Here is a 26,343-nt window from a genome sequence, read left to right as displayed (position 1 = left end):
AATATTGCAAACTTGGTTAAAAGAAGCAGCAAGTTTTGCACATTGCTTGACCTTAAAATGGGTTTGGAAATCTATCAACATTGTGGTTATACGGCGGTTGGACCAACCCCCCATGGCTGACCGGTGACCTTTGAAATTAAAAAAAAGGAAAAGGGTATTAGGAGGTGAACTAGCTTAGCTTCAAAATGTGTCTTAGTTTGATGGATAACTACTTTGTGTGACACACAAGACAACTCTCTCACAACTTTATTCATATATATCCTCTAATTTCCTTCTCAACTATTCTCTATTTCCACCTAACTAAGCAATAACGACTTGGCAGCAGAGGCTCCCCACACCTAGTTTCTGCGCCTATTTATATAAGTTTGAGTTGGTCTTGTGAAAATGTACACAATTTGGGGTAGAGACAATTATTGGAGATGGCAGCTTGGAGGGTTACAATTCTTGTGCTTTTAGCTTGTTTATGGTTTCCAGCATCGGTACAGTGCATGGTTCGGCACTACAAGTTCAATGTAAGTTATATACTACTTGCTCCATGCTATACAGTGACCCGTTGAATATAGTGTGCACTAGTTCATTGACATGGAAGGATTTAACACATTCAAACATAAAATATGATGGTTCATTTAAAAAAAAATTAAGTAATTATCTTTAATTTAGATAACATCAATAAAAATCATATTGATTTTATTGGGATGGATCAAGCTTTTCATAAGTAAAGAAGTTTTAATATTATTTAAGAGATATGATAAAAATAGAAAAAAACATTTATAGAAATACTTCTTAATGTGTATTATTTCGTAATTTTTACTTTGTAACGTCTTTTATTTTATATTAATAAATTTGCGCTTCCCTTTCAAGTTTTAAGAAGATCAACCGAGTAATTAAAACTATCAATAATATTCTTGAAACTGCGCATGGAATAATTAAAGGTCAAGTTCAATTCTGACAAGAATTGGTGCTTTTCATTGTTAGCAACTAAACTGGCTTTCTCACGTGCTATAGATACCTCACTCACTTTCTTATGTTACGTTCCATCTTCATGCACGTTTTGCTCTTCCATTATCAAGTTTCTTTCTTTTCCTCTCCTATCACTGGCCTTAACTTGCTAATTTAAAATTTCCAAGCTCAGTTATTATAAATAAATAAATAAAAATTGTAATTTGGTAATTAAAGAAGTGGATGTGGATGGTGTGCAGGTGGTAGTGAAAAATACAAGAAGATTGTGCTCAACCAAGCCGATTGTCACCGTCAACGGACGCTACCCTGGCCCTACTATAGTTGCTAGAGAGGATGACACCATCCTTGTCAAAGTGGTTAACCATGTCAAATACAATCTCTCCATCCACTGGTAATGTTATCATTTCTCATCATTGATCACCCCTTGGGATCTATACTTTCATTCATGGCTTCTCATTCTTGGTTCCCTGAGCGTTGCAGGCATGGGATTAGACAACTACGCACAGGTTGGGCAGACGGGCCGGCATATATAACCCAGTGCCCGATTCAACCGGGGCAGAGCTATGTTTACAACTTCACTGTCACGGGCCAAAGAGGCACCCTTTTTTGGCACGCACATATTCTATGGCTGAGAGCCACTGTCCATGGTGCTATTGTTATCTTGCCCAAGCGTGGTGTTCCTTACCCTTTCCCTAAACCCCACAAGGAAGAGATTGTTATCTTAGGTGATTTGATGAGGCACTATAACAAGCATTAATAGTGTTCCTTTTCATCAATAGATTGCTTGAATCTTATATGTGTATATGTATATTCATTTTTTTGTATAGGTGAATGGTGGAAATCAGATGTTGAAGCCGTAATAAATGAAGCTTTAAAATCTGGTTTAGCCCCGAATGTCTCTGATGCTCACACCATCAATGGCCACCCTGGATCTACCCCGAGCTGCCCTTCAAAGGGTAAAGAAAAAATAAAACGTCACAAAAGGATTTACAGATTAAATTAACACTTCAAGTTTGAACCGTTAATAATATATCTCTCAATTTGCAGGAGGATATACATTGGCAGTTAAACCAGGAAAAACATACATGCTTCGTATCATCAATGCTGCACTGAATGAAGAACTGTTTTTTATGATTGCCGGCCATCAACTCACTGTCGTCGAAGTTGATGCTACATACGTGAAACCTTTTAAAACAGACACCATCGTTATATCCCCAGGGCAGACCACAAATGTCCTCGTAACAACCCATCGTCGTGCCGGAAAGTACTTGGTCGCCGCCTCGCCTTTCATGGACGCACCCATCGCAGTCGACAACCTGACCGCCACTGCTACCTTACATTACGCCGGTTCTCTTACGAGTGCCGCCACTACTCTCGTATCACCCCCTCCTAAAAACGCTACCTCAGTGGCAGCAAACTTTACAAATGCACTTCGAAGCCTGAATTCTAAAAAATACCCCGCCAAGGTACCTTTGAAGATCGATCATTCCCTTCTCTTCACCATTGGTCTTGGCATTAACCCTTGTTCTACATGTGTCAATGGGAGCCGAGTTGTGGCTTCTGTTAACAATATTACATTTGTTATGCCGAAAACCGCTCTACTTCAAGCCCATTTCTTCAACATTAATGGGGTTTTCACTACTGATTTCCCTGGGAGACCTCCTGTACCATTTAACTACACAAGCATACAACTAACAAACTTGGGGACCAAACAAGCAACTAAATTATACAGATTGGGTTATAATGACACAGTGCAGCTGGTCTTGCAAGATACAGGGATGATTACCCCAGAGAATCACCCTATTCATTTGCATGGTTTCAATTTCTTTGAGGTTGGAAGAGGAGTGGGGAATTTTGACCCTAAAAAGGATCCTAAAAACTTCAATCTTGTTGATCCTGTTGAGAGGAACACAATTGGAGTACCATCTGGTGGGTGGACAGCTATAAGATTCAGGGCAGATAATCCAGGTAGGGAAGGTCTCATGGTTCAATTTTCTAGTAGAATTAAAGTGAAAGAAAGAAAGAAAAAAAAAAGGTTCATAATTGTTTCTTGCTCTTGTTTTTTATTGCAGGGGTTTGGTTCATGCATTGCCATTTGGAAGTGCATACGACTTGGGGGCTTAAAATGGCATTTGTTGTGGATAATGGCAAAGGCCCAAATGAATCTCTTTTACCACCTCCCAGTGACCTCCCCAAGTGCTAGAAAAAAAAATGCTGGAAAGAAACAATGAAAAGAAGAAAATGGAAATTTTAGAGAGCGGCTGAAAGGTAATAAGAAGAGTTCTTTTTGAGCAAACCAAGGAAAGGTTGCTCCAAATTGAATAAATATGTATATATATATATTTTTTTTTTGGGGGGTTAATTTCGTTTCCATAAATTTACCCTACAAGTTTGAGCTATTCAGTTGTGCAAGTGCTGATAATTTACAGGTTCCAATGTTTACTATATCGACAAATCCTGTACGAAATGAAGATCAAGTATTACCATTTTTCTTTTTCTTTTTTGTGTGGGTTCTTTTAAGCTATATTTGTTTAACATACATAACAATAAATGAACAATATATATATAAACAAAATGCTAGGGTCAACAAAATCCGGAATGGGTAAGCAACGACAGAATGAAGGATAGCTCTCAAACCTTAAGCCCAATAAGATACTGTGTTTTTCAGTTAAAATAATTCATTTTTAAATAATTACTTAATACATTAAAAATACAATTTTTAAATTTCATAAATAAGATTAAAAACCACAAAGTATTTTTAATTGATATTTAAAAATCAAAAGTAATTAATACACCGTGATATTTTTAGCTCACTTGATCATATACTGAAATAATAATCTTTTAAAGTTAAATTACACTTATTGTCACTCTAAAATAGGGTCTTGTTTTATTATTAAAATTTTGGTTTTCTTTTCACATATTATTGATGTGACACATTAGCACATTGAGTGACTAAAGTTTAGGGACATTCTATAATTAGCCCAAAATTTTTCCCCAAAACTTTATAGAAAAATCCCTAAACATTTGCACAATTTTCTTATTTAGAATGACTATATTGAGAAAAAATTTGAAATGACCAAAATAAGACCGATATTAAAATATGACTCATCCATGGCAATTTAATTAAAGAAAATAATGAAATTGGAAATAAAAGATATTAAAAGATGGTAAATGATTAAATAAAGAAAATATTATAATTTATCATCATCTTTCCCAAATTTTTTTTATGGAAACCCTGGCTAAGAGAAAAGAGCTCAAGCAAGCTTTCTTGGCTTAATTAGGTATGAATTCTTATTCCATTTTCAGTAATTTTTATGTTTCCAAGATTGTAATAGCATAATTAAGCTATTTGAGGGATTAATTTGCAAAGTTATCAAAGTTCTAGGATTTTGTGATGGATGAATATAGTTGAATTATGAAGTTTTATGGTAGAAAATGAAAGGTTGTTGATAGATAAACAACTTTTGTTCAAGGAATTTTGATGAAAATGTGATTTAGGGGCTAAATTATAAAAATGTAAAAATTCATGGAAAAATTTTGATTTTTGTGAAATACATGGGCTACTATTAATACATGTAAAATTTGCCTGGGCTTGGACTAAGGATTAAATTGCATGAATTTCATTTTCCGAGCCTAGGGATGAAATCGTCATTAATTAAAAGTATAAGGGCAAAATAGTAATTTTGCCTAAGATGTGACTTGGATTGAATTGAATGTAAATTGTATTAAATTGATGTTAAATTTACTAGTATAGATCCGAATAGATCAAAAAAAAGAGTTAGATCTTGGAAAAGAAAAAGTATCGGATTAGTAATTTACAAGTCACGAACAATTGTCGAGGTAAGTTCGTGTAACTTAATTGTGTATATTTATATGCTTATATTGAGTGTTGAATATGTAAATTGTGTAAATGTCATATATGTGTATGTAATTGATCTCATAACTGAAAATCCATGATAAATAAATAAGTCTCGTTTGGATAATGAGATTCGATGGATACAAGGTTCTGTTTCCCGAAATGGTAGTGTTCCTGCATATGTTGCGGATGTACTGTAGCTCGAAAGAGCATCCAGTTACAAGCCCTCTCAAGCTTTCCGTTATAGTATTCTTGCGAGCTTCTCGTTAAATGCTCTTCGGAGCATCCCGATCAGTTGTGACCCTACATGTGTTGTAGGCACACCGTAGCTCTTATGAGTGTCCCATTATATGGCTCTTTGTGAGCTTCCCAATTAAAGGCTCTTTGTAAGCTTCCCGTTAGTGCTCGCTTGAACTTCCCGTTATATAGCTATCTGGTGCTTCCCATTAATTGCTCTTCAGAGCTACCCGTTAATTGCTCTTTAGAGCTACCCGTTATAGGCTTTTTGTGAGCTTCTCGTTATATTACCCGGATAAGCTTCCCATTACAAGGCTCAATGAGCTTCCCGTTATAATGCTTGAGAGAGAGCTTTCTGTTTAAGTGCTCATAAAAGCACTCCCGAATATGAATTGACGGATTTATAGTATTGTACACTTCAGGTGTACTATCCAAGTATCCATCGAGATTTCAAATGATTCAACGGGTGAAATTCTGAAATGAGAACATGTGAAATCAAAATGAAACTATTATCTGTATATGCATGAAATACTTGAAAACTCAATACCTGATGAGCTCATCCTTGTTCTTGTTATTCACATAAAATACATGACTAACCTGTTTGTTAAGGTTATATGTGTTAGGCTAATTGCCAAATTGCTTTGGATGTATTATGCATGTTTATTATATAAGTAAATGAATGATAAGTTAATTTCTCATTATACAAACTTACTAAGCATTAAGTGCTTACTCTATTTTATTTCCTCTATTTTATAGTACTCGAAGGCTCGTAAAGGTTGGAAGCTGGTCAGAGCTACATCACACTATCCCCCGGACTTTTCGGTATATATATAAATAGTAAACTAATTTTGGTAATAATGGCATGTATAGGTTAAATGTTACCATTGATGGTAATTTAATGTTAGTTGAAATTAGTCATTGGAATGGCTATTAAATGATATGTTTTGATATTTAAATAGTCTTAATGTTCTTGATGAGTATGTTTAAAGGGGTGAATGAGGAAAAATCATATAAGTATATTGGATATTAGTTTATGATAGTGTATTTGGTAAAACATGTTTATAATATTAAGCTATCTTGGTAAGGTTGACATTTGATCATAGGTATTAATATGTCATGCATAAGACTTGAATTTGGCTAGGTTTAAATGTTCTGAATTGGCCCTTGAATGTGTTTAAATGTTTATATAGGTGGAAGGTGAAATTGGGTGAAGAATAAGACTTGGAAATTGCCTTATTTTGTCCACACAGGCAAAGACACGGCTGAGACACACGGCCTAGCACATGGGCGTGTGTTCTGGCCGTGTGTCCCCTGCAACTTAAAAATTTAAAACAGAATGCTCAAAAATTTTCACACGGCTTGGCGCACAGGCGTGTGACTCATCCATGTGACTCATGCACCTAAAAGAATTGCAAGTCAAAAAGTTACATGGGCTGGGGACACGGCCGTGTGCTCTACTTCAAACGTCATATGGCTTGAGACATGGGTGTGTCACTTGGCCGTGTGAGCCACATGGCTTGGCCATACGGGCGTGTGTCCCCTGTACCTTAGAAAAATTTTAGAATTTTGTGAAAAATTATCTGAGTTTCCGATTTAGTCCCAACTTGTTTCTAATGTATGTTTTGGGCCTCAAGGGCTCATATAAGGGACGATATGATAAAATTATGACTAATTTATGATATGAATGTGAAGTAATATGAAATATTTGAGTTTGATCGGTAAACCCTGGTAATGCTCCTAAACCCTGTTCCGGCGACGGATAGGAGTTATGGGTGTTACAACCATTCTTGCCTCAAACACTATGAGAACCATTTGAATCCTAATGACCAAAAGGGGAAGAGATTCTTCTCTAAATCAGGCACATGTCTGGCATCTGACACGACTCCACCTTTAGCCAAATTATATGTGGAGAACAACAAATCATCACCATTTTCTTAGATCACATTAGCTACCTCCATAATTATCTGAAACTACTAAAAATTGAAATTTGTGATATTGTCGAATTTCACGATATTCAAATTTGTTGTTGTGTCACCGAATGAGTCGATCTGCGAAAGCTGAACTAGCCTCCGATATCAATTTGTTGGGGATTGACCAGTAAAAACAATGAAATAGTAAAAGTGGAGAAGAACGAACACAAATATTTTACATGGAGAACCCTCAAAGAGGGGAAAACCACAGGTAAAAGAGGCTTCGACTTTTCACTAATTGAGTAAACAAACAAAAGTACAATATAGATAAAATAAACCTAAATGTACATACTCAAACCCCGAAAATAAAGCTCTAACTCGGGAACAAATTTCTCTCTATAGTTATCTTTAAAACTCTCATCAAAACTCATATGCGACATCCTGTTGCCATCTAGAAAAACCCTTGTTAATTGGCTTCAGAAAATAGGGATACAATGATCCTTTTAAATAAGCTTAGATTAGAGTTCTAATTATACTAAGGGCCAATTCTTCATTACTTTTGAAAAGTGCTGTGAAAAAGTGCTTTTGAGAAATACTTTTGAAAAGTTTGGTTTAAAATTTGGGTGTTTGGCATTGCTGTCAAAAAGTGCTTTTGAGAAATAAAATGTCCATTTTAGACATGTTATTATCAAGTAACAAATATGCATTTAAATAATATTTAAATTAGTTAATATTATTATAGTTTAGTAATAATATAAAAAATTATTATAACTTGTTGTTAATATTTTAATATATGAAATATAAATTGTAAATATTTTTAAGCAATAAATATTAATTATTTATAAAATTTAATTAGAATATATAAACTATATTTTAAATATTTAAATATAACCATTAAATATTTGTAATTAGTATTTTAAAAAATATTTTTTATTTTTAATTAATGATTTTAACACAATTGTAATTAAGCACCAAGAAAAAAAAGGAAAAATACTATGTTATTGGAGGAGTGAAAAAGTAATTAAGCACCAAAAGTGCTTTTGGGAGAGAAAAAGCTAAAATTTTTAGCTTCTCCTTTTCAGCTCTTTTTCAGAAGTGCTTTTCAAAAGCACTTCTAAAAAGCTAAAATTTTTAGCCAAAAGTAGCTTATTCTTCGTAGCTTTTCTTTCAAAAGTACTTTTGAAGTCAGAAATATTTTTTTTTAAGTAATGAAGAACTGACCCTAAAACATCATTGGAATAATCAGAATACGACTAGAAGAAAAAAAAGTATGTTTGGAGTCTAAAATGTGGCTACATTAAGTGAGATACCATCGCGACATGATGACGTTGCGTGTCTATTTTTGGTAAGTGCTTGCAAAACGTCCAATAAATATTTTTAATGTATTATTTCTTAAAAGAAAAAGAAAAGTTACCTGCACTTTTAAATATGTAAATAATTTTTAAAATTTTTTAAATATATTCAAACGCAACACTTTATATTCAATCCTAACTTTACTAACTAATTTGTTCTTCAATTTGCTTTTCTCGTATTTTTTTTTCAGTTCTTCAAAGTACAATTGGCACACAGTTCAATGAAATTTAAGGATGGTATGCGATAAAAAACTTTAATCCATTTATGATTTTTTATTTATTAATCCGAAAAATTATTAGATAAATTTATTTTGGTGACATTAGTTATGGTTTCATTTAATGGATAAATTATTTTATGAATCTTTCTTATGGTATCATTTTTATTTTTACTAATTAACATATAATAATCAGGTTTTAACAATAAAATAAATAAAAAATTTAACAGTAAAATGACCAGATTACTATTTATCTAACCTACATACATTAATTTACTTATTTTTAAATATATTTTAACCCTTAATTATTGATGATATTTTTATGTTACTTATGACTGTAAATAATACTCGCAAGTCGCAATATGAATCCATTAATTTGTACTGCCATTTTGTCTGAGTTATTGACTTTTAGGAAAGAAAGAATCTTTCCTTAAACGGAAAACAATAAATTATTATTATTTTCTGCCTTAGTCTCAGCACCCCATTATTATTGCTCCCATTCCCATGCTTCCCAGAGGGTCAATTGTCCTTTGGTTTTTTCATGTCTAAGGGCACATCTTATTATATGTTAAAAACAACTTACCAAAAGGAAATTAATATTTGTTTGTACCTTTGGAGTAATAATTTTATTTATTTACGAATCCAATTTTTTATATATTCATTAAAGCCAAAAAATTGGTGCAACTCATTTAGAAAAGTGAATATGAACAGAGAAGAGAATCAGCCAACTAGTGTTAGATCAGAAACATTTACTTTTAGTTGAATTAAAATTTCTGCAATTTTTAAATTTGAGAATCAGCAACTTTGGATGAAGATTTTTGTAAGTCGACAAATTCACAGTGTGGAAAATGGGAATTGGGGTTTGGCGGTAGATGTTTTTAGTGTAGGCGTGGTGTCAAATTTAAACAATAATTATTTGTCAAAGCCTTGGATGGATTCGTCTGGCATCTAAAGTCTTAGGGTAAAATAATGATTTCGTTTGCTCAGATTAATTAATTTTTAATTAAAATTCTAAAAGGGAATAATAAATCTTGTATTTTAGGGTAGTGTTGACATTTTACAGCATCGAATATGAATATTGAAATAGTAGATGGTTGTGTTGTTGAGAAAATCAAGGACACGTTTCCTGAGTTGACAATAAAGGCTGAGTATGGGCCCTGGTCCTACTCAAGTAACCACCCACAATCATCACCTCTTACACCCTTTAAAAACTTCCAAAAAGTAAATAATGTTTTCGCCAAATCTGTGTAAATTTTTATTGGTTTATAAAGAAAAAAAACGCACATCATAAATGAGTTTTATTTTTTTATAATTTTTAATTAATTTAACTCAATCAATCTCAAAGTTTGATTCCACGTACAAAAATATATAATCAAGTTATAGAAAATTGATGTGTATGATTAAAATTCACCATATATATATATATATATATATGTTTTAGAAAATAATTTTCCAAGTCAATATGTAAAAGTGTATTAAAAGATTCCCTGATCTTGTTTCAATATACATTTTGTTTTGAAGGATCGAATGGAGGGTGAAAAAGTAATTTTGATTGCTTGGGATTTAAAGACGATAGAGATAGACCAATGAGCTGCATGTGGGTTTCATTCAACTCTTTATTCAACCATATTGGAGTGATGGAGTTCCTTCCATTATTATAACCAAAAATAAATAATTTCATCTGTTATTGGTAAAATTTTAAAGTTTATAAGCAATATTAATAAAATAACAAATTTAATGAGATTTTTCAAAATGAAGTTTCATGTTTATATATTTGCTTGTCCATTTAAATGTTCTCTTTTCATGGTTTCAAGTGCATGTTTCATTTCTATTTAAATTAAATCTATCATTGAGTTGGACCATAGATAATAGTTTTTTATTCATAAATTATTATTATTTTAAATATTCACTGTCCACGGATTTAATAGTTGTTGGTAATGTAAAATTAAAATACTTTTTCAAAATATTTTTGTTGAGGAAAATTCTTTATTATTTTTAGAAATTGATACGGTTGTTTTATCATTTTATCCATTTTGAAAACAATATAAATAGTATACTATTTTACTCATTTTTCACAACATAGAAAAATAATAAAATTTAGTTCTTTTTATCTCTCTCGTTCTTGCTCTCTAAAAATTCAAGTGTTTTACTAAATTACATTAGTGCGATATTTTGTCTAGAAGATTGAATTTTAAGTGAGATCGCCTGTGACCTTTCCAATCTTTATTGGGAATTGAATCTAGTGTAGTTTACCCGAGTTTCTTTCGGTTTATTTCTCGACTTTTACGAGAAGAACAATCCTTTTAAGTTCCATCATCCTCATTTGGGTGTACAAATTTGAAAGTACTGGGGGGCAACATCTATTTCCGATTACACCGATCAAGACAAAATCGCTTCTAAACTAGTGCTTCTTCCACAGCACAATGATTATTTTATTTATTTGCACATAATTTAATTTCTAACGATTTTGTTTGGGGTTAATAAATTATAAACATAATTTATAAATGGCTAAAATGTTAGTCCAAATTCCGATTCGAATGGATTAAATTTGTGGAGACAGACAAGTATCTCTGAACTCTCCTAATATTCTTAAACAATTCAAACCAATTTTTTTTTTTATCATTTGTCTATTCTTCTTGAAAAGATAGAACTTGCTGCGAATAAAGAATAATAGCTTTGTTTTCGACCAAACATTGGACAACTGTTTCTTTTCATTTATACGAGCTTAATTTGAATGGACTGTAAGTACCATTCATATGTAGTTACCCTGTGTGACCACATGTGAATTCACTGAATTACGTGTTGATAAAAAATTGGTCACGGAATTAAAAAAACACACACTTAACATATTTAGTTTTAAATTGACAACTGCAAGTCAAAGTCGCACTTAAAAAAGACACTTGAAAGCCTATTTTCTCTTAGAGCAAACAATCATTGAAGTTTTAAATTGTACTTAATTAATCTACAAATCCCTTTTGATTTTCTATGGGCTTGGAGTTTTAGGCCCACTTAAAAGCTTAATTTATAGTATAAAGAAAAGCGTGGAAAAAGTTGTCGGTAAAAAAAAAATTGAAATCCATAAAATCTTCTATCACTCTATTTATTCAAATTTTAATATATAATCAAACTATATATGTTAGTGTCTTTCTAAAGAGAATATATATATTTTTATTTACTTGATCATATGAGTGCAGTATCATAACTTTTAGTATTTATTTTTGATATGATATCTAGAACTATCTATAATTTCTTTTCAACTTTTAAATAAGAGGATAATACATTTCAACGTACTCAAATTCATCTGATAATAATAACAATACTAATACTTAATATTTTTATGTTTAATGTGTTGGTATATAAATATTGGTCCCTTTATGAAATAAATTTTAAGAGGTGGAATTGATTTACTACTCTATGATTTAATTATGCATCATTTATTAAATCAAACCGAGGGGTCAAATCCTACTTTGTTTTACCAATGACCGACGGTGAGGTTGGAGTTCGACAAAACACATTAGCAGTGGAGCGGTTGGTCACATCCGAAGGGGACCGCTCTGTTTGAATTGGTTGAAGCCTTGCGGGACTGTAGGAAAGAAAAAAAGAAAAAAAGAGGAAATTGGGCACATACGACTTTGTTAGCGCGTTAACCACGCGCCTCATAAGGTGACTAGTGGGGTTTTATTAATTTATTCACTCTTCAATTAATCAAATAATATTTGTATCCAAAAATAAAAAAAAATTAAAATATAACAGTAATGTTTATTTATTAATTAAGTAGCATTTACACGCACATGAGTAGGAGCGTAGGGGAGGTATCATTATTCCAATAACCAACATTGTTAAAAAGCGAGCGGAGGCGGTGGTTGGTTGGGTTGGCGAATGCGGCATGCTAAGACAAGTTGCAGTCGATCTCATGCGGTTGCTCCTACCAGTTACGCTTTTTAAACCTCCTACGTGGATCCAGCTCATTGGTTCGATCATGATCTAGGCTACTTACACTTGGCCCACCATTATGGTCCTGATTAACCAATCATATAATCCCACGTGTTGAGATCTGATCGGGGGCCCCAGTTCTACTCCGTCCTTGAGATTGTAACCTGTGCAATTATGTGGGGGTGACTGCCCAATCAAAGTGTTGTAACCGTCCAAGGGACCCACTAAATCAAGTTGCCGCATGTATTTTTTTACCGTTGATCTGGACCGTTCTTTTGGCGGCTTACCCAGATACCCCATTTCAAGCTGACGGTAGTCCCCACTATTCCTTTTCCCTCCAATAAAACATTTTTTTTTCTTTACTTTGGTCCTTCAATTCTTCTCTCTCTCCCAAAGATTTTAATTTTTAACAGATTCATTCCTTGAAGCTTGGTAGCTTTGCTTTTTTTATTTTACAACTCTTTTTCACTTTTATTTTTTTTTCTTCTTCTCTTTTCTTTATTGCTCATTTCTCAAGGAAAAAAAGAAGAAGAAAGAAGAGACCTTTTCTCAGCTTTCATCATTCTTCTCTTTCAATTCAGTGTTTTCCTTTTTTTCAAGTTTCCAAATTGGGTTTTCATTTCCAGCCTTTTTTGTGTATAAGCACCACCTTTGTCAACTTCTCCTTTTTTTTTTCCTTAGTTGGGTTATCGAGGAAGTTCAAGTTCAGTGTTAGTTGTTTCAGTTACTCTATAAAAGAGAGGAAAAAATATTATAAATATATTCTATGTTAAAATATATATAGATTTCCTATCCCAGTTTCCTTCATTTTTTTTCTGGGTATTTGCTCTTTTGCAGTTTTTTCCCTTCTGTTGAAAATTTCACAGTTTTAGATCTTAATCGTGGACTTGTGGTGTTAGGTTTTTTTTTTTTTTTTGGATGGTTCGAGTGTTTTTACTTTGATAGCTACAGAATTTTGTAGTTCTTCACTTCTTTGAAATTCTTATTTTTTTGAAAGTGGGTATTTTCTAGATTCCTCAAGGATTGCCTATACACCGAAAAAAAGGTATTCTGATTCCTTGCAAATGCTCCCTGATTTAACGCTGATATTTTCCCTTTTATACCCTATCGCTCTGCATTTTCCCTATAGTTTTTTGCTCTGTTTTAAACTCTTATCCAGTGCTACCACTGGAATTCCATTCTTCAAGCGATCAATCATCTGAAACGATCAGTGAATTAGGAGCTTGTTTGGACAAAAAAGATTTCATGTTTTGGTAGTTTTTTTTTTTTTGCTTAAATTTAATGTTATGAAGTGGGAAATGGAAATTCTGTCTCCGGCATCTTATCTCTCCAGCACAAATTGGTTTGGTGAAGAGAGTAAGAGCACGAAATGGACATCAGCAGAGAACAAGATGTTCGAGAATGCCTTGGCGGTTTACGATAAAGATACTCCCGATCGATGGCAGAAAGTGGCTGAGATGATCCCAGGGAAGACGGTGGGAGATGTGATCAAGCAATATAGAGAATTAGAAGCTGATGTTAGCAGTATAGAAGCAGGGCTGGTTCCAATCCCTGGATATAGCACCTCCCCATTCACATTGGATTGGGTGAATAGCAATGGCTATGATGGATTAAAACAGTCCTATGGACTTGGCGGAAAGAGATCCTCATCAGGCAGGGCTGCAGATCATGAGAGGAAAAAAGGGGTTCCTTGGACAGAAGAGGAGCATAAGTAAGTTTAAATTGGTGTACGTTTAAAAGTGATTTATGACCAATTATAAATACGCTAGTTCTTTTAGTGATCTATATTGTGTGTTTGCATCAGCAGTACTTTCAGCTTTTGATTTGTTTATGTTCAAGTTGTATGTCATTGACAAGAACCAATGTTCATGGAATTTTGTCAGATTGTTTTTGATGGGGCTAAAAAAGTATGGCAAAGGGGATTGGAGAAATATATCACGCAATTTCGTTGTCACTCGAACACCGACTCAGGTGGCTAGTCATGCTCAGAAGTATTTCATTAGGCAGCTTTCTGGAGGGAAGGATAAGAGAAGAGCTAGCATCCATGACATAACAACGGTCAATCTCAACGACATGAGAACTCCTTCACCGGACAATAAGGGAACTCCTTCACCCGAACAGTCTTCGGTGCTCACTCAGCAGCCAAATTCTGCTGCCATGCCCAGAACACACTTTCAATGGAATCCGCCTTGTGGTGGGGCAACAATGGCTTTCAATTCAACACAAGGAAGTATGTTGATGTCTTCTCCTTACGGGGTTCCCTCCTATGGATTGAAAATGCAGGGGCAGAGTCTGCAAAGAAGTGCTGCTCATGAGTCCTATTTTGGACCTCAAAATTTGGTTTTTCAGATGCAATCGGCCGAGCAATATCCGCAAAACCACCTATTCTGAGTTTCACCTGACTAGATAAGCCATGCCTTCTTTCAGTTGATTATTATAGCTGTCTATGTACTTTTTATGGTTTTATGTGAATATATTATCAACAATTCGAGTTTAGTCCATAGCATTCAAGCAGGAGGGGATAGGATTGAGTTTGGCTAGGAATTACAGACCATGAAATGTGAAACTCTGAAGGAAGATTCTTAAACAAGGATTTCCCTTGTATTAGATTCTGTAGTTGAATCTGATTGTGCTTGATGAAATTGTTATGCTATTTGGTAATAGTGGTGAGCTTATCTGGACTGCATCAACTAACGAACACACGGAATATGTGTTAGGGATAAATTTGTGTTAGAGTCTAGGAATATGATTTGAAGCATAAGAGAAGACTACATTACTTTTGCACTGTTACTTGGAGCGCACCATACATGCATCGGCGGGTAGGATGGAATTGCAGGCTCACATGGAGAATGAAGCAATAGAATAAGCAACTACAACCAGAAGTCCAAAAACTTAGACAGTTTTAGGCATGACTTAGTGGTTCCATATTTTCTGAAGTTCCTTAATCTGGTTGTAAACTTTTGGCAGTTCCATGTTGTAAATCTTAGTAATTTGATTGAAACCAATGAATTCCAAGTTTCCAACACAAAAACTTCAACATTTGCTGCTATTCCTGAAATCATAGACTAAAAGTTATAATGTGTAGGTTGAAAAGTTCTGAAGCCTCCCCATGTAGGGTCTACATTTCTAGGTAAAGCCTCAACCTTTACAATGGCTGCACCCCATCACATTTTGGAACTGGTTTGGTTGGATCCCGGTTCACATTGGCTGAGTCACAAGGCATTTGAGACTATTGCAGTAAACCCATTTTCCAAATACCCCAAATGGCCTACTTGACTGTTCCTGACCTTCAAAACCTTAGTTGAGGCTGACTCTGAAACCCACTAACTTGAGCATCATATTCTTCAATGCCCCCCTCGCCCTTTTTTTTTCCCTTCCTCGTGAGATCTTTGTTAAGAGATCCTCTTGTGAAAAAGAAGATTCTTCCTTCTAAGGATATATTATTGGTTACGCTAACAGAATATATAGCATTCAAAAGCAAGATTCAGGTTAGATTGCCCTGTTGATTTCCTTGTTTATTTATATCATTTGCACCAAAACCCTTTTAAAAGTATGTTGTTTAACTTATCTCTCTCCTTCATTCTTCCTAATAATGGTGGTAAGTTTGGAAAGCATTCATGATTTTATTGACACTAAGTGCACGTCTGAAATCAACTTAATGAATATAATAAAGGGTTCCACTCGTTTTTAAATCTTAATGCTCAAATTCTGAACTCTTTCATGGAGACAAAACTATTAAGCTTTTCATTGGGCACAGAAAAGAGTTTCCTTTACTTTTCCTTTTTTCCCCATTAATCAATAGACCAACAAATTTGTTCTAAAATTTGTGAATGAGCCTTGAGACCTTGAGATTCTCCTTTAGTGGAAATTTCATTGACCTTAAATTTCTCTCATAAAGAAAAAGAATCTTCTCGCTAATTAACTGGTGATTGTATGATTTAATAAGACAAATTAGCAATGATTATGAACTAATAAGACCAATAAAGCCCATTGAAGTAACACATTTCAGATTTCTCTCCTTTTTCTCTCTCTTTAAAACATAGGTTTTGTGGCGTTGAATGATTGTCATAGTTGTGGTCAACTCTTCATCTATAAAATATACTTCATCGAAAAAATAATAAATGTAATTATGATTTTCAATGTCCTTATGATTTTTTAACTTTGTATTTTTCATTTCTCTCTCTCGCTGCACATTTATGCACCACACTGACATGCGGGGATTGTTTTGGCCATATCTGTTGATTGCGGGTTTAATCATGTGCCTATTAATATGAAGGGCATCGCACCAAGTGCTTCGATTACTTGTTTGTAAACAAGTTGCAATTTTAGTAAATATCTGTAAAAAAAAGTACTTCTAAAATTAGAAGATGCGTTGGTAAATGAGTTAGACAAAATTTATCTGAATTTTTTTTTTTAAAAATTAACTTGTTTTAGATTTAATTTTCACAACAAAAAAGAAAAGAAAAAAAGAACTCAAGTCAACTCAAGTCGGAATCCGAGGAGTTCTTAGATAAACATAAATTCAAATCTCAATATCCAAAATCTTCTCTTATCCCTGCACAGCCTAGTAGCAGAAGGCAACCACACAAAGTTGGTGGCATATGTGTATATTCAGTCCCGTATAGGAAGCAAAGAATACTGGGAAATTATGACCAATATGGTCATATCAAATAGCTTGACAAAAAAAACTAGCCAGAATAATCTTAAAAAAAGCATCTAGCCAACTTTATTCTTAATTTTTTTTTCTTTTTTATCAGCATCTTAACAAGTTACGACCACATATATATTATGTCATAAATTTGACACTTTCGGTTATCTTAACATTATTCTGATTCTTCTCTTGTAATGCTTCTGGTTGGGAAATAAAACTAAAAAAACTGATGTTTGCAACTGAAGCTCTTATCTGCAGCCATATTGGGGAAGAGGGTATTTTCTATGTTGTTCTTCAGTAGAAAAGAACTTCACACTGATCTAACTCTGGGGTCTTTGTACAAATTACAAAGCAAGAAAAAGTATGCAATAATTAATGCAGTCAAAAGGTTGCAAGACAGCATAACTGTTACAAGCGAAACAAATTAGAATACAACAAATGTGTTTTGAGGGTATCTTTAGGACAATAGAAAACGAGAAAACAAAAAGGACACATATATATATGCCATTCAAAACATTATTCATCAGCATTATTTGATGTTCTTTGGGATTTTTGGTTGAGAATCTCAGGGGGGTTGGGAGTGCATCAATTCTTGTCCTGAGATTTCTTCTTATTAGATAAGACTCAAAATACCTTCTTTTCTTTTTGGATCAATTTCATCCTCAGAAATGCATCCATGCATGTTAAGAAATCAAACTTGATTTACGCCAGTGAAAACACCCACAAATCACTATCAAGAAAAAGGAGAGACAGGCCCCTAGACATGATTACTGACATAATTGTGACTTGGGAACTGTGAGAGATTGAAGTGCCACAACAAAGTGGCTGAGTTCATTCATGGGGCAAGCCTTTCAAGACAAAGTCCAAAATGGAAAAATCAATGATAAACTTTGCTAAGGGGCCAGGTGTTTATGCCTTGATTATTAAAAAAGAAAAGAGCATTGGCACTGCTGACATGGGCCATGAAAATCATTTACTCTGTAGGTTCTCCTTCTTATATGTCAATCCAAAGCCAAGGGGAAACAAAGGATCACATGAATTGTCTCCTTTGTTGATTGGCAGCTCTTCGGTTGTCCTAAACCATGTCATTGGTAATCGACCCTCAAATTCATAGTCTCCAAATACTACATCGGTGATTCCCCTTCCCTCCGTTCCTGGTAACCAAGCAGCAACTAGAGCATCCATTTTCTCCAAAAGCCATGGTTCTATAACCAAGGGTCTCCCAGATATCAGGATCACCAATGTGGGGATTCTATCAGCAATTGTGCTTATTAACTCACTTCCATTTAAGGGGATTACTAGCTCTGAATTGTCTCCTGCAGACTCTGCATATGGTTCTTCACCAACTCCTACAATGGCAAAAGAGAAATTCTGCCCAGACAAGGTGTTTGGCGAAGGATACTTTTCATAAATCACCTCTGTTTTTTCTCCCATGACTTCCCTGAATGCGTCCAAGATTGTTGTGCCTAAAAAGAAATAAATCCAACATTCAGGTTACTTGTAACCCAAGTAATATTTGTATGTATATTTTAGACAATTTTCGATTCAATAACATGACTTTAAAGCATTATGCTAGATAACTAATTAACAAAAATAAAAAAAAATTGGGGGAATACCATGTGAAATATACAAGTATGCATCATTCGTACCGTGGAATTGACTTGGAGAGGAACAATTTAAAGATAGCTGGTGGGGTTTAGTAGAGGGAAGAAAAAATGGTCTTATATAACTGCTTACCAGTTGTAATCCTGCCACTGCTTCCTTGCCAGTAACGTGTCCAACCACCGCACTGGTATCCAAGATTGTTAGCATGAGTTCCGGCAATAAGAACCCTTTCTGCATTTTTCTCCAATGGAAGGAAAGGCTTTCCTGGATTCTTTCCATTCTTCAATAGAACTAAGGACTTGCGAACAGCTTCACGGGCTAGTTCCCTGTGCAGCTGCAGGAAATCAATGAGGTGACAATGAATCTATCAACTCAGATATAAAATTGAAAAGAATTTTATAAGCAGAGTTGCGATAGTTAATACATTGAATATCTACAGCAAAGGATAGCAACAAAATTTGCATTGTAGTAAAAGGTAAAACAAGTGCAACCACTAATTACTCTAGATAACTATGATTCCTCATGGCCTCCAGGTTTAGACAGAAGGAGAGGTGGCGATCTCAGGTTTGGGCCTATGTGCTCGATTATAGGATATCCTTACCCTATCACTATAAGGTTTTTGAGCACCCTCAGGGCCAGTATTTTCATAATTGCATTTTTGTACTCTTCCTCCTCATTCCCTGATCCATGATTCTAATAGATACATGTTTATGCCACATTTTTCTTCATCAAATACCATAAATGTAAAACAAATTCTTGGAAAATTAGAAGTCCTTTGGTGAAAATATATTCTAAGCAGTTGTTGAGTGGTGAGACATTAAAAACTTCGTGCAGTCCAACAAGAGCATCTCAAGTATGACTAAGGTCAACAGATTGAATGCCTAATTCTGCAATTTAATACCTTGCAGCCAATGGTATCTAGCAAAGATCTGTCAGAGAAGGGATATTCAAAAAGACCAGCAACAAACTTCACTCTCAGTATTCTTTCAACTGCATCGTCTATCCTGGTCATCTGTATCTCCCCCGATTCTACCAGGGATATCAAGTCTTCAATAAATTGCTTATACCGATAAGGCACCATCACCTGCATATATGCTTTACTCAGTTCAAACAGAGAAAGTAAATTATGAATCCAATAAAGAAGCCTATATATCTGGAACCAAATTATATACCATGTCAATTCCAGCATTAATGGCAGTATACACACAACGACGATAGTTTGAGCCTCTTGGTTCACTAAGTCTGTCAAGTGCTTTCCAATCCGAAATCAGAAAACCCTGCAACAGTGATTTCTCAAAAGCTTGACTGGATGTAAACCAAATTTCCCTATGCACGCAAATGCTACATTCACAAACACTTAAACCAAGTATTGCTCATTTAGCCTGAGGTATTACTCAATCATTTTAATTTTTAAATAAAGATTCTTCATCTATGTGGAGCAATTCGGCTACAATCTTACATAAGTATAAGCGGATAGCCCCCTCTCTAGAACAATAAGAAAAGACAAGAACTCCCATTCCATTAAAAAAGAAAGGAAAAAGAAAAATGGTGACCATGAAGGTATTGTCTACCTTGAAACCTAGTTTGCCTTTCAAAATTTCTGTCAAGAGGAAATGATGAGCATGAAGTTTACATCCATTCCAACTAGAATAAGATGCCATAACTGTTGAAACTCCCTTATAAAGACAATCAAGGTAAGGTGCCATGTGGATGCTCTCTAACTCATCGTATGATGATATAGTATTTCCCTCATTTATACCCTTTTCTGTACCCCCATCTCCAACAAAATGCTTGGCGCATGCAATAACATTGTATCTGGAATCAAATAAGTTCCAATTAGATTCCAATGCGTAGACAATTACTAAGCCGGTATTTATTGGAAATATATATATAGTGCCTGGCAGGAAGAGAACCAATGTAAAAAGGTGGCTAGAGAAGCTGACAAATTCGTATGAAACTGTAAAACCTGCACAGTATATTATAAAATGATGTGAAAAGGAAAGAGTCATGCGTGTGTAAGTTGAAGAGCTTTATTGCTCATAGTTGATGGCATTTGTTGATTGGATATTTTTAGATTTTCTTTTCTCAAACATGCCTCAGACTCTAAACTTTAGCAAGATTTATAACGGAAATTGTATATTTTTGAACAAATCAAATGAAAATGAATAGGCAAACCTGCCAGCTACAAAAGGATAGCCCTTCGAATGTCCCACTGGTGGCTGTCCCTGTAAACCTGTAATAATGGAAGTCATCTTTCTAACAATGTTAGTATCTTCACTAAAACTCTCGTAGCATCTTCCCCATCTAGGATCTCTGCATACCTGTCTTGATCCAATCAAACAAACTGCTCAGACAAATTGGTTTTCTAATGTCAACTTAAAGCTTCAGATCAAAGAATGCAATGGACTCATAACTTGTAACTTGATCAGCAGTTTGACACCAATTACCAAATATGAGTTAAGACTCACAAACAAGCATTGGATTCATATGATTTTCAATTAGGACAAGACTGAAACTTCAGAAGGCATCACTCTTTATTAGAAATAACTTGGAAAATTGAAAGTAAATATGACATTACGTCGTTGACAAAGGAGCTACAGCAATTTAAAGCAGGGAAAAGCTTCCCTTACCATTCATAGTTCTGGAATATGGAAAAATGAAGTTTGATTGCCATTATAAAGTAAATTATTCATATTCTATTCGATATTGAATCAGAAGTTAACCAGTGCAATCACTTCAAGCAAAGAAGATTTGACTGACTAATTTTGTATCGACTTACAGCGACACAGGGAGCAAAGTTGAAGTGAATGCCACTTGCCCTGACTTCAAGAGCTACTGCAGCCCCGATCCTTTGAGCCAAATCTGCATCTCTATTACATATTTGAAACACTAATTAGAAATTTAGAAAATATTAGTACCATATTTTTAGTATGCTCTCCAGCTTCTGCTAAGTGATAAGTCTATTTCCTTTTAGTTTAGAACTCTCCCTTTCCCCGTTAATTTCCTAAATGACTTTGGGAAAACTACATCAAGATCTTCATATCTATAGTTTTATCAGCATAATTATAGATAAAATCAGAAATGGTGATTAATATTTCAATTTTTGGGGTTAAAGATGAAGCGTACCCTGTGGCTCCAAGGCCAATATTGTGAGGGAATATAGTGGCACCATAGAACCGGTTGTTACCATGAACCGCATCGATCCCATAGGCAAGCGGTATTCCAAGCCTGGAATCAACTGCTGCCTGCTGAAACCTGTCAATCGTTTCGGCCCAATCGGATGCCATTGCTTTCTCTAAAGGCTCTTTCCCTCCACCGCTGACCATACTCCCTACGAGATCGTCCACCAATAATTACATTAAAAGGAAAACATAGAGTTAGAACCATATATGTTAATTGTTCATGCCAAGGATCTATATAGCAACTTCATTATGCCTGTAACTATGACAAAACGAATCAGTAATTATCTTAGCCAATATGAATTGCGATTTGAGTAGCAACAGATGTAGAGTTTGAACGTGGGGGGTGTTGAAGCTCGGAAGCTGCATGGGTCAATGATTGTGGAGCAAAAGAAGGTGAAAAGTGTACCGATGGAGAGGTTTCTGACATCGTCAAGAGTAGCAACACAGAGCTCGATTTGGGTCATTTGACCGACCTTTTCTTGCAGGGTCATCCGAGAAACAAGGTCTTTGATTCGATCTTCTATAGGCGCATTTGGGTTCTTGTAAACGTAACTCATCGTCTCCTCCACTTGGTTCATCTCCGCCGCTGACTGCTTCAATGGAAGTGAAAGCAAACGGTATAAAATGTTTCATTGCTTTAGACTTGGAATTGGGACGGTTCTTCTTTTAAAAAATGGTTAAATTGTGGAAAGACGGCAACGCAAGCATTAAATAATACGACCTTTTATATAAAGAAATGTAAAGCGGGAAATCGACAAATGGTGGTAGTTAAAAATATTTGATCCCTGAATTTTCAGTAAATGGCAATTTTGGCACCCAAACTAAGAATTTGTGAATCTATTTTTGCCATTTTAAATCAAGAGTAACATACCCATCAAGTAGAAAAACAGAAAATATCATAATTTTCTTACTGTTTATTCAATTTAAATTTCAGTAATTGATCTTGTTTGATAAATTAAAAATTTTATTTTTGTGTATTTTATTATTATGTATACTTTGATAAATATAAATGCTAAATTGTGATAATTTTTTGATCTTACATTGGTATCATTATTTTTAAACATTTTATGTTATTTTTAAATAAACTAAATGACTTCGAATATTGTATATTATAAATCCAAAAGATTATTGAATAAAAGAAGATAACAAAAAAAGTAGAGGAGTAAACCTAATATTATTTTCCTTGTTATTTTAAAAACGGTTAATGTTTCATATATCTTTTTGATTAATTTTTAATAATATTTTATTTTTCTTCATATATATCTTTAACAATAGTAGATCAATATTTTATAATTTCTATTATACAAAAATTATTGACAGTATCTACCCTTGCCACATTGACTACAGAACATCCATTCTTAATTTCATGATTAGACTAAAAATTCAAACCAAAAACATGAATAGAAAATCAATGCAAAAATACATAAATAAAGAATATGTATCAAGGAAAGTTGTTGGAAACCTTGGAACAATCTCTAAGTGAAAAAGAAAGCCTAAGAACTTTTCTCAAATATTCTTCCCCTTACCTTACTCTGTTAACTTATTCTCATCAAATACACAAATGGGCAGAGACATGAAATCCAAAGAGATGTACAAAGGTGTTTTTAATGGTTTGGTTTTTCCTGATGCTCAAGCTGGACCATAGCTTTCGGTCTTTCAATGTCGCTAGATTTGAAAAAACTTTTCCAGAACCAGTGTTTCTTCCATACTCTTTCAACCATTTCATCAAGGGGGACTCCTTTGGTCTCAGGGAGCATCGCCATTACGAAAATGGACATGACGATGAGCCAGGCGGCGAAGAAGAAGTAAATGTAGGCTCGCATGTGGCAAAGCATGCTGAGGAATGCTTGAGCTATGATGAATGTGCAAAGCATGTTGGTGGCGACCGCAAAGAAATAGCCTGAAGTTCGAGTTTCCAATGGGAAGACTTCGCTAGATATTAGCCACCCCAAAGGACCCCATGACCATGCAAATCCGTTCACATATACGCAGATTAAAAGCACCACTACTTTGGCTATGCTATTGGGTACTTTGCTTGTTTCCGTCAGGTACTTTTTAAGAATAACCCCAATTGTACACTGCAAAAAACAAGAAATTTAGATGATAATTTAGTTTTAATCGAGGGTTGTACTAAGTTTTTGTTCATAATATTTGATTACCTGAGCTACCATGCAAATCAGAGCTCCAAAAACGAGTAGTTTCTTCCTTCCAGCTTTATCTACAGTAAAGATGGCGATAACTGTTGACAATGAATTGACAGTGCCGGTTATGACGGCCGATAAAAGCGAGGCACTGGACCCGAACCCCATGGTTTGAAACAACACCGGTGCGTAAAACATGACCACGTTGATCCCTGTGAACTGCTGGAATACATGAATGATGGTGCCGCAAATCATTGGAGGAATGCTCGGCTTCTTCATCAGTTCCCTGAAAGGGTGTTTGATTTGATTGGCAACCTCTGTGGCTCGAACCATTTCTTCAAACTCTTTTTGAACATCGTCTACACCCCTGATTCTCTTTAGGGTTTTTAAGCCTTTTTCTTTCTTTCCTCTTTCTATCAGACTCGTCGGAGTCTCGACAATAGCGAAGGATCCAACAAGGAGGATTACGGCTGGCACGGCGGCGCCGCCCAATGAAATCCTCCAACCATAGTTTTTTATATTCGATGTGAAATAGTTAACACAATTTGCTACCAGAATGCCAACTGTGATTAGCAACTGAAAGCAAATGTTGAGTCCTCCTCTGAATTTTGGCGGTGAAATTTCGGTAATGAACAGCGGGACTGCCTGTTTCAAACATGAGAGTTCCATACGATTAATTTATGCTGTTTTATGTGTGGGGATCGATTAAGGAAAGATAATTTCAATTACCTGGTTACCACATCCTACACCAGCACCAAGGAAAAGCCTTCCAAGAATTAACATAGGAAGGTTCATTGCAGACACGTTGAGAATAGCTCCAATGAAGAAGAAGATAGAAGCAGCTTGCATGGTTGGTTTTCGACCGTATTTCTTGCACATTAAGGAGGCGCCGCCACTGGCGACGATGGCGGCTAAGTAAAGGGACGACGTGAAGAGCTGAAGATACTCGTCGTCGAATTTGCAGTAGTTGTTTTCATGAGCGTGGTTCTTTTTAACGTAAACATTGGGGAAGAACTTCAATAGGAAATCGTCCATCCCTGTCACTCCTCCTGTATATATACGCCACAGCAGCACATTAATAGACTGAATTTCGTAACTTTAAAGTTGCTATAACTTTACTATTTAGCGTCGTTTCAAGGATTATCGTCGCTACAATTTAAAAACACACACACTGAAGTATACAATCTAGAATAACTAAAAAGACACCTGAAATTCCAATATCGTAGCCAAACATTAAACCACCAAAGGCAGCTATGGCGGTGCAAATAAAGACTTGGAGGGTGAGCTTCGCCGGAAAGTCTTGCTCACTGCCGGAACCAGTCGCGATTACACCACCCGCCATGATTAAGAAACACTAAAAACAATACTTTTAAACTAAAGATCTCGACGAATGAGATTAATTTCTGAGTTGAGGGAGAAAGCTAAACAAAGTATTGAAAACGAAGAGCATTCTGGGATTATTTATAGATAGCTGTAAAAAAAGATTAATCCAATCAGATGATGTTAAGATTAGGTTAGTCGTAATTAATATATTCAGTTTTAAATATAATTTTCTTTTTCAAAGATTTTGGATTTTATCCACTTATCTAAATCTTAACAAATTCTGCTAAATGTTTATTCTTGGAAACTGTTTTTCTGCTTGAACCCTAATTTTAAGCGGCTGCTGAGTAAGGAACCACTTGATTTTATTGACTTTTTTTTTTCTTTTTTTTTTTTTAAGGTTACTTCTTAATTTTAATCTTTTAACCTTTAAAACATATATATATATATATATATATTTAGTTTGTAAAAGATTTTCACAATTGTGGCGAGCAGTGAAATTATAAATTTTTCATAAGATAAAATCTACATATCTTAAAAAAAAAAGATTAACTTTTAGTTTTCATGTAGAATTATTTTTGAAAATTTATTCACTTACTCTAAATTTTAACGAGTTTATTTATAGAATAAACAAGATATATGAATTAAAAGGTACATAGGTTAAAAAAATTAAATATTAGATAAGAATTACTCACCAGTGATGTAATAATAGTAAGTTACTTCCGTCAAGAGAAAATTTAAAAAAAACATAAAACAAGTTAGATATATTAAATATTAGGTACCGACTTAGAGAATATATTGTTGGAACTGAATTATAAAACAAATAAAGAAAATTATTTATCATTTTATTATTTATTTTAAAAAAGAAAGACGGGATTAAATATCGAATTAGATTTTGTTTTGGTAGGAAACAACATTACAGGTTCATATAGTCATTCAATATAATATCAAATATGAGCATGTATTGGAGAGGAGGTATCT

At 34.4% G+C, this 26,343-nt stretch overlaps 4 protein-coding genes across 4 annotated transcripts; 2 read left to right on the top strand and 2 right to left on the bottom strand.

Annotated features, from left to right (window-relative positions):
- The first annotated feature begins 386 nt into the window (after positions 1 to 386).
- LOC105771124 (laccase-4) lies at positions 387 to 3,463 on the top strand. The gene is made up of 6 exons (XM_012592525.2): positions 387 to 512; positions 1,200 to 1,351; positions 1,441 to 1,685; positions 1,788 to 1,916; positions 2,008 to 2,928; positions 3,033 to 3,463. The coding sequence occupies exons 1-6, from the start codon at positions 420 to 422 to the stop codon at positions 3,161 to 3,163; spliced, it is 1,671 nt and encodes a 556-aa protein (XP_012447979.1). The 5' UTR covers positions 387 to 419; the 3' UTR covers positions 3,164 to 3,463.
- A 9,430-nt stretch (positions 3,464 to 12,893) lies between these two features.
- Positions 12,894 to 15,124, top strand: LOC105769526 (transcription factor DIVARICATA). The gene is made up of 2 exons (XM_012590213.2): positions 12,894 to 14,174; positions 14,347 to 15,124. The coding sequence occupies exons 1-2, from the start codon at positions 13,750 to 13,752 to the stop codon at positions 14,852 to 14,854; spliced, it is 933 nt and encodes a 310-aa protein (XP_012445667.1). The 5' UTR covers positions 12,894 to 13,749; the 3' UTR covers positions 14,855 to 15,124.
- Positions 15,125 to 17,797: 2,673 nt separating this feature from the next.
- LOC105769525 (uncharacterized) lies at positions 17,798 to 22,554 on the bottom strand. The gene is made up of 9 exons (XM_012590211.2): positions 22,308 to 22,554; positions 21,846 to 22,050; positions 21,499 to 21,589; positions 20,895 to 21,040; positions 20,291 to 20,534; positions 19,892 to 19,996; positions 19,621 to 19,803; positions 18,852 to 19,053; positions 17,798 to 18,580 (listed from the first exon to the last, which is right to left on the bottom strand). The coding sequence occupies exons 1-9, from the start codon at positions 22,477 to 22,479 to the stop codon at positions 18,084 to 18,086; spliced, it is 1,845 nt and encodes a 614-aa protein (XP_012445665.1). The 5' UTR covers positions 22,480 to 22,554; the 3' UTR covers positions 17,798 to 18,083.
- A 793-nt stretch (positions 22,555 to 23,347) lies between these two features.
- LOC105767581 (sugar transport protein 8) lies at positions 23,348 to 25,384 on the bottom strand. Its single transcript, XM_012587148.2, has 4 exons — positions 25,249 to 25,384; positions 24,772 to 25,091; positions 24,061 to 24,687; positions 23,348 to 23,979 (listed from the first exon to the last, which is right to left on the bottom strand). The coding sequence occupies exons 1-4, from the start codon at positions 25,382 to 25,384 to the stop codon at positions 23,506 to 23,508; spliced, it is 1,557 nt and encodes a 518-aa protein (XP_012442602.1). The 3' UTR covers positions 23,348 to 23,505.
- Between the last annotated feature and the right edge of the window lie 959 nt (positions 25,385 to 26,343).

Source organism: Gossypium raimondii, chromosome 5 (assembly GCF_025698545.1).
Source record: "Gossypium raimondii isolate GPD5lz chromosome 5, ASM2569854v1, whole genome shotgun sequence".
NCBI classification, from domain to species: Eukaryota; Viridiplantae; Streptophyta; class Magnoliopsida; order Malvales; family Malvaceae; genus Gossypium; species Gossypium raimondii.
This window is presented reverse-complemented; position numbering and strand designations above follow the sequence as displayed.

Excerpts from the sequence above, each read along its gene's own strand:
- LOC105767581 (XM_012587148.2), bottom strand. The coding sequence starts at position 25,384 with ATGGCGGGTGGTGTAATCGCGACTGGTTCCGGCAGTGAGCAAGACTTT. Across the intron at positions 24,688-24,771 it reads GTGTAGGATGTGGTAACCAG|GCAGTCCCGCTGTTCATTAC; the intron begins GTAATTGAAATT and ends TGTTTGAAACAG. Across the intron at positions 23,980-24,060 it reads TGATTTGCATGGTAGCTCAG|TGTACAATTGGGGTTATTCT; the intron begins GTAATCAAATAT and ends TGTTTTTTGCAG.
- LOC105769526 (XM_012590213.2), top strand. The coding sequence starts at position 13,750 with ATGAAGTGGGAAATGGAAATTCTGTCTCCGGCATCTTATCTCTCCAGC. Across the intron at positions 14,175-14,346 it reads TGGACAGAAGAGGAGCATAA|ATTGTTTTTGATGGGGCTAA; the intron begins GTAAGTTTAAAT and ends GAATTTTGTCAG.
- LOC105771124 (XM_012592525.2), top strand. The coding sequence starts at position 420 with ATGGCAGCTTGGAGGGTTACAATTCTTGTGCTTTTAGCTTGTTTATGG. Across the intron at positions 513-1,199 it reads TTCGGCACTACAAGTTCAAT|GTGGTAGTGAAAAATACAAG; the intron begins GTAAGTTATATA and ends GATGGTGTGCAG. Across the intron at positions 1,352-1,440 it reads TACAATCTCTCCATCCACTG|GCATGGGATTAGACAACTAC; the intron begins GTAATGTTATCA and ends TGAGCGTTGCAG.
- LOC105769525 (XM_012590211.2), bottom strand. The coding sequence starts at position 22,479 with ATGAACCAAGTGGAGGAGACGATGAGTTACGTTTACAAGAACCCAAAT. Across the intron at positions 21,590-21,845 it reads ATTGGCCTTGGAGCCACAGG|AGATGCAGATTTGGCTCAAA; the intron begins GTACGCTTCATC and ends AATATGTAATAG. Across the intron at positions 20,535-20,894 it reads TATCCTTTTGTAGCTGGCAG|ATACAATGTTATTGCATGCG; the intron begins GTTTGCCTATTC and ends ATTTGATTCCAG.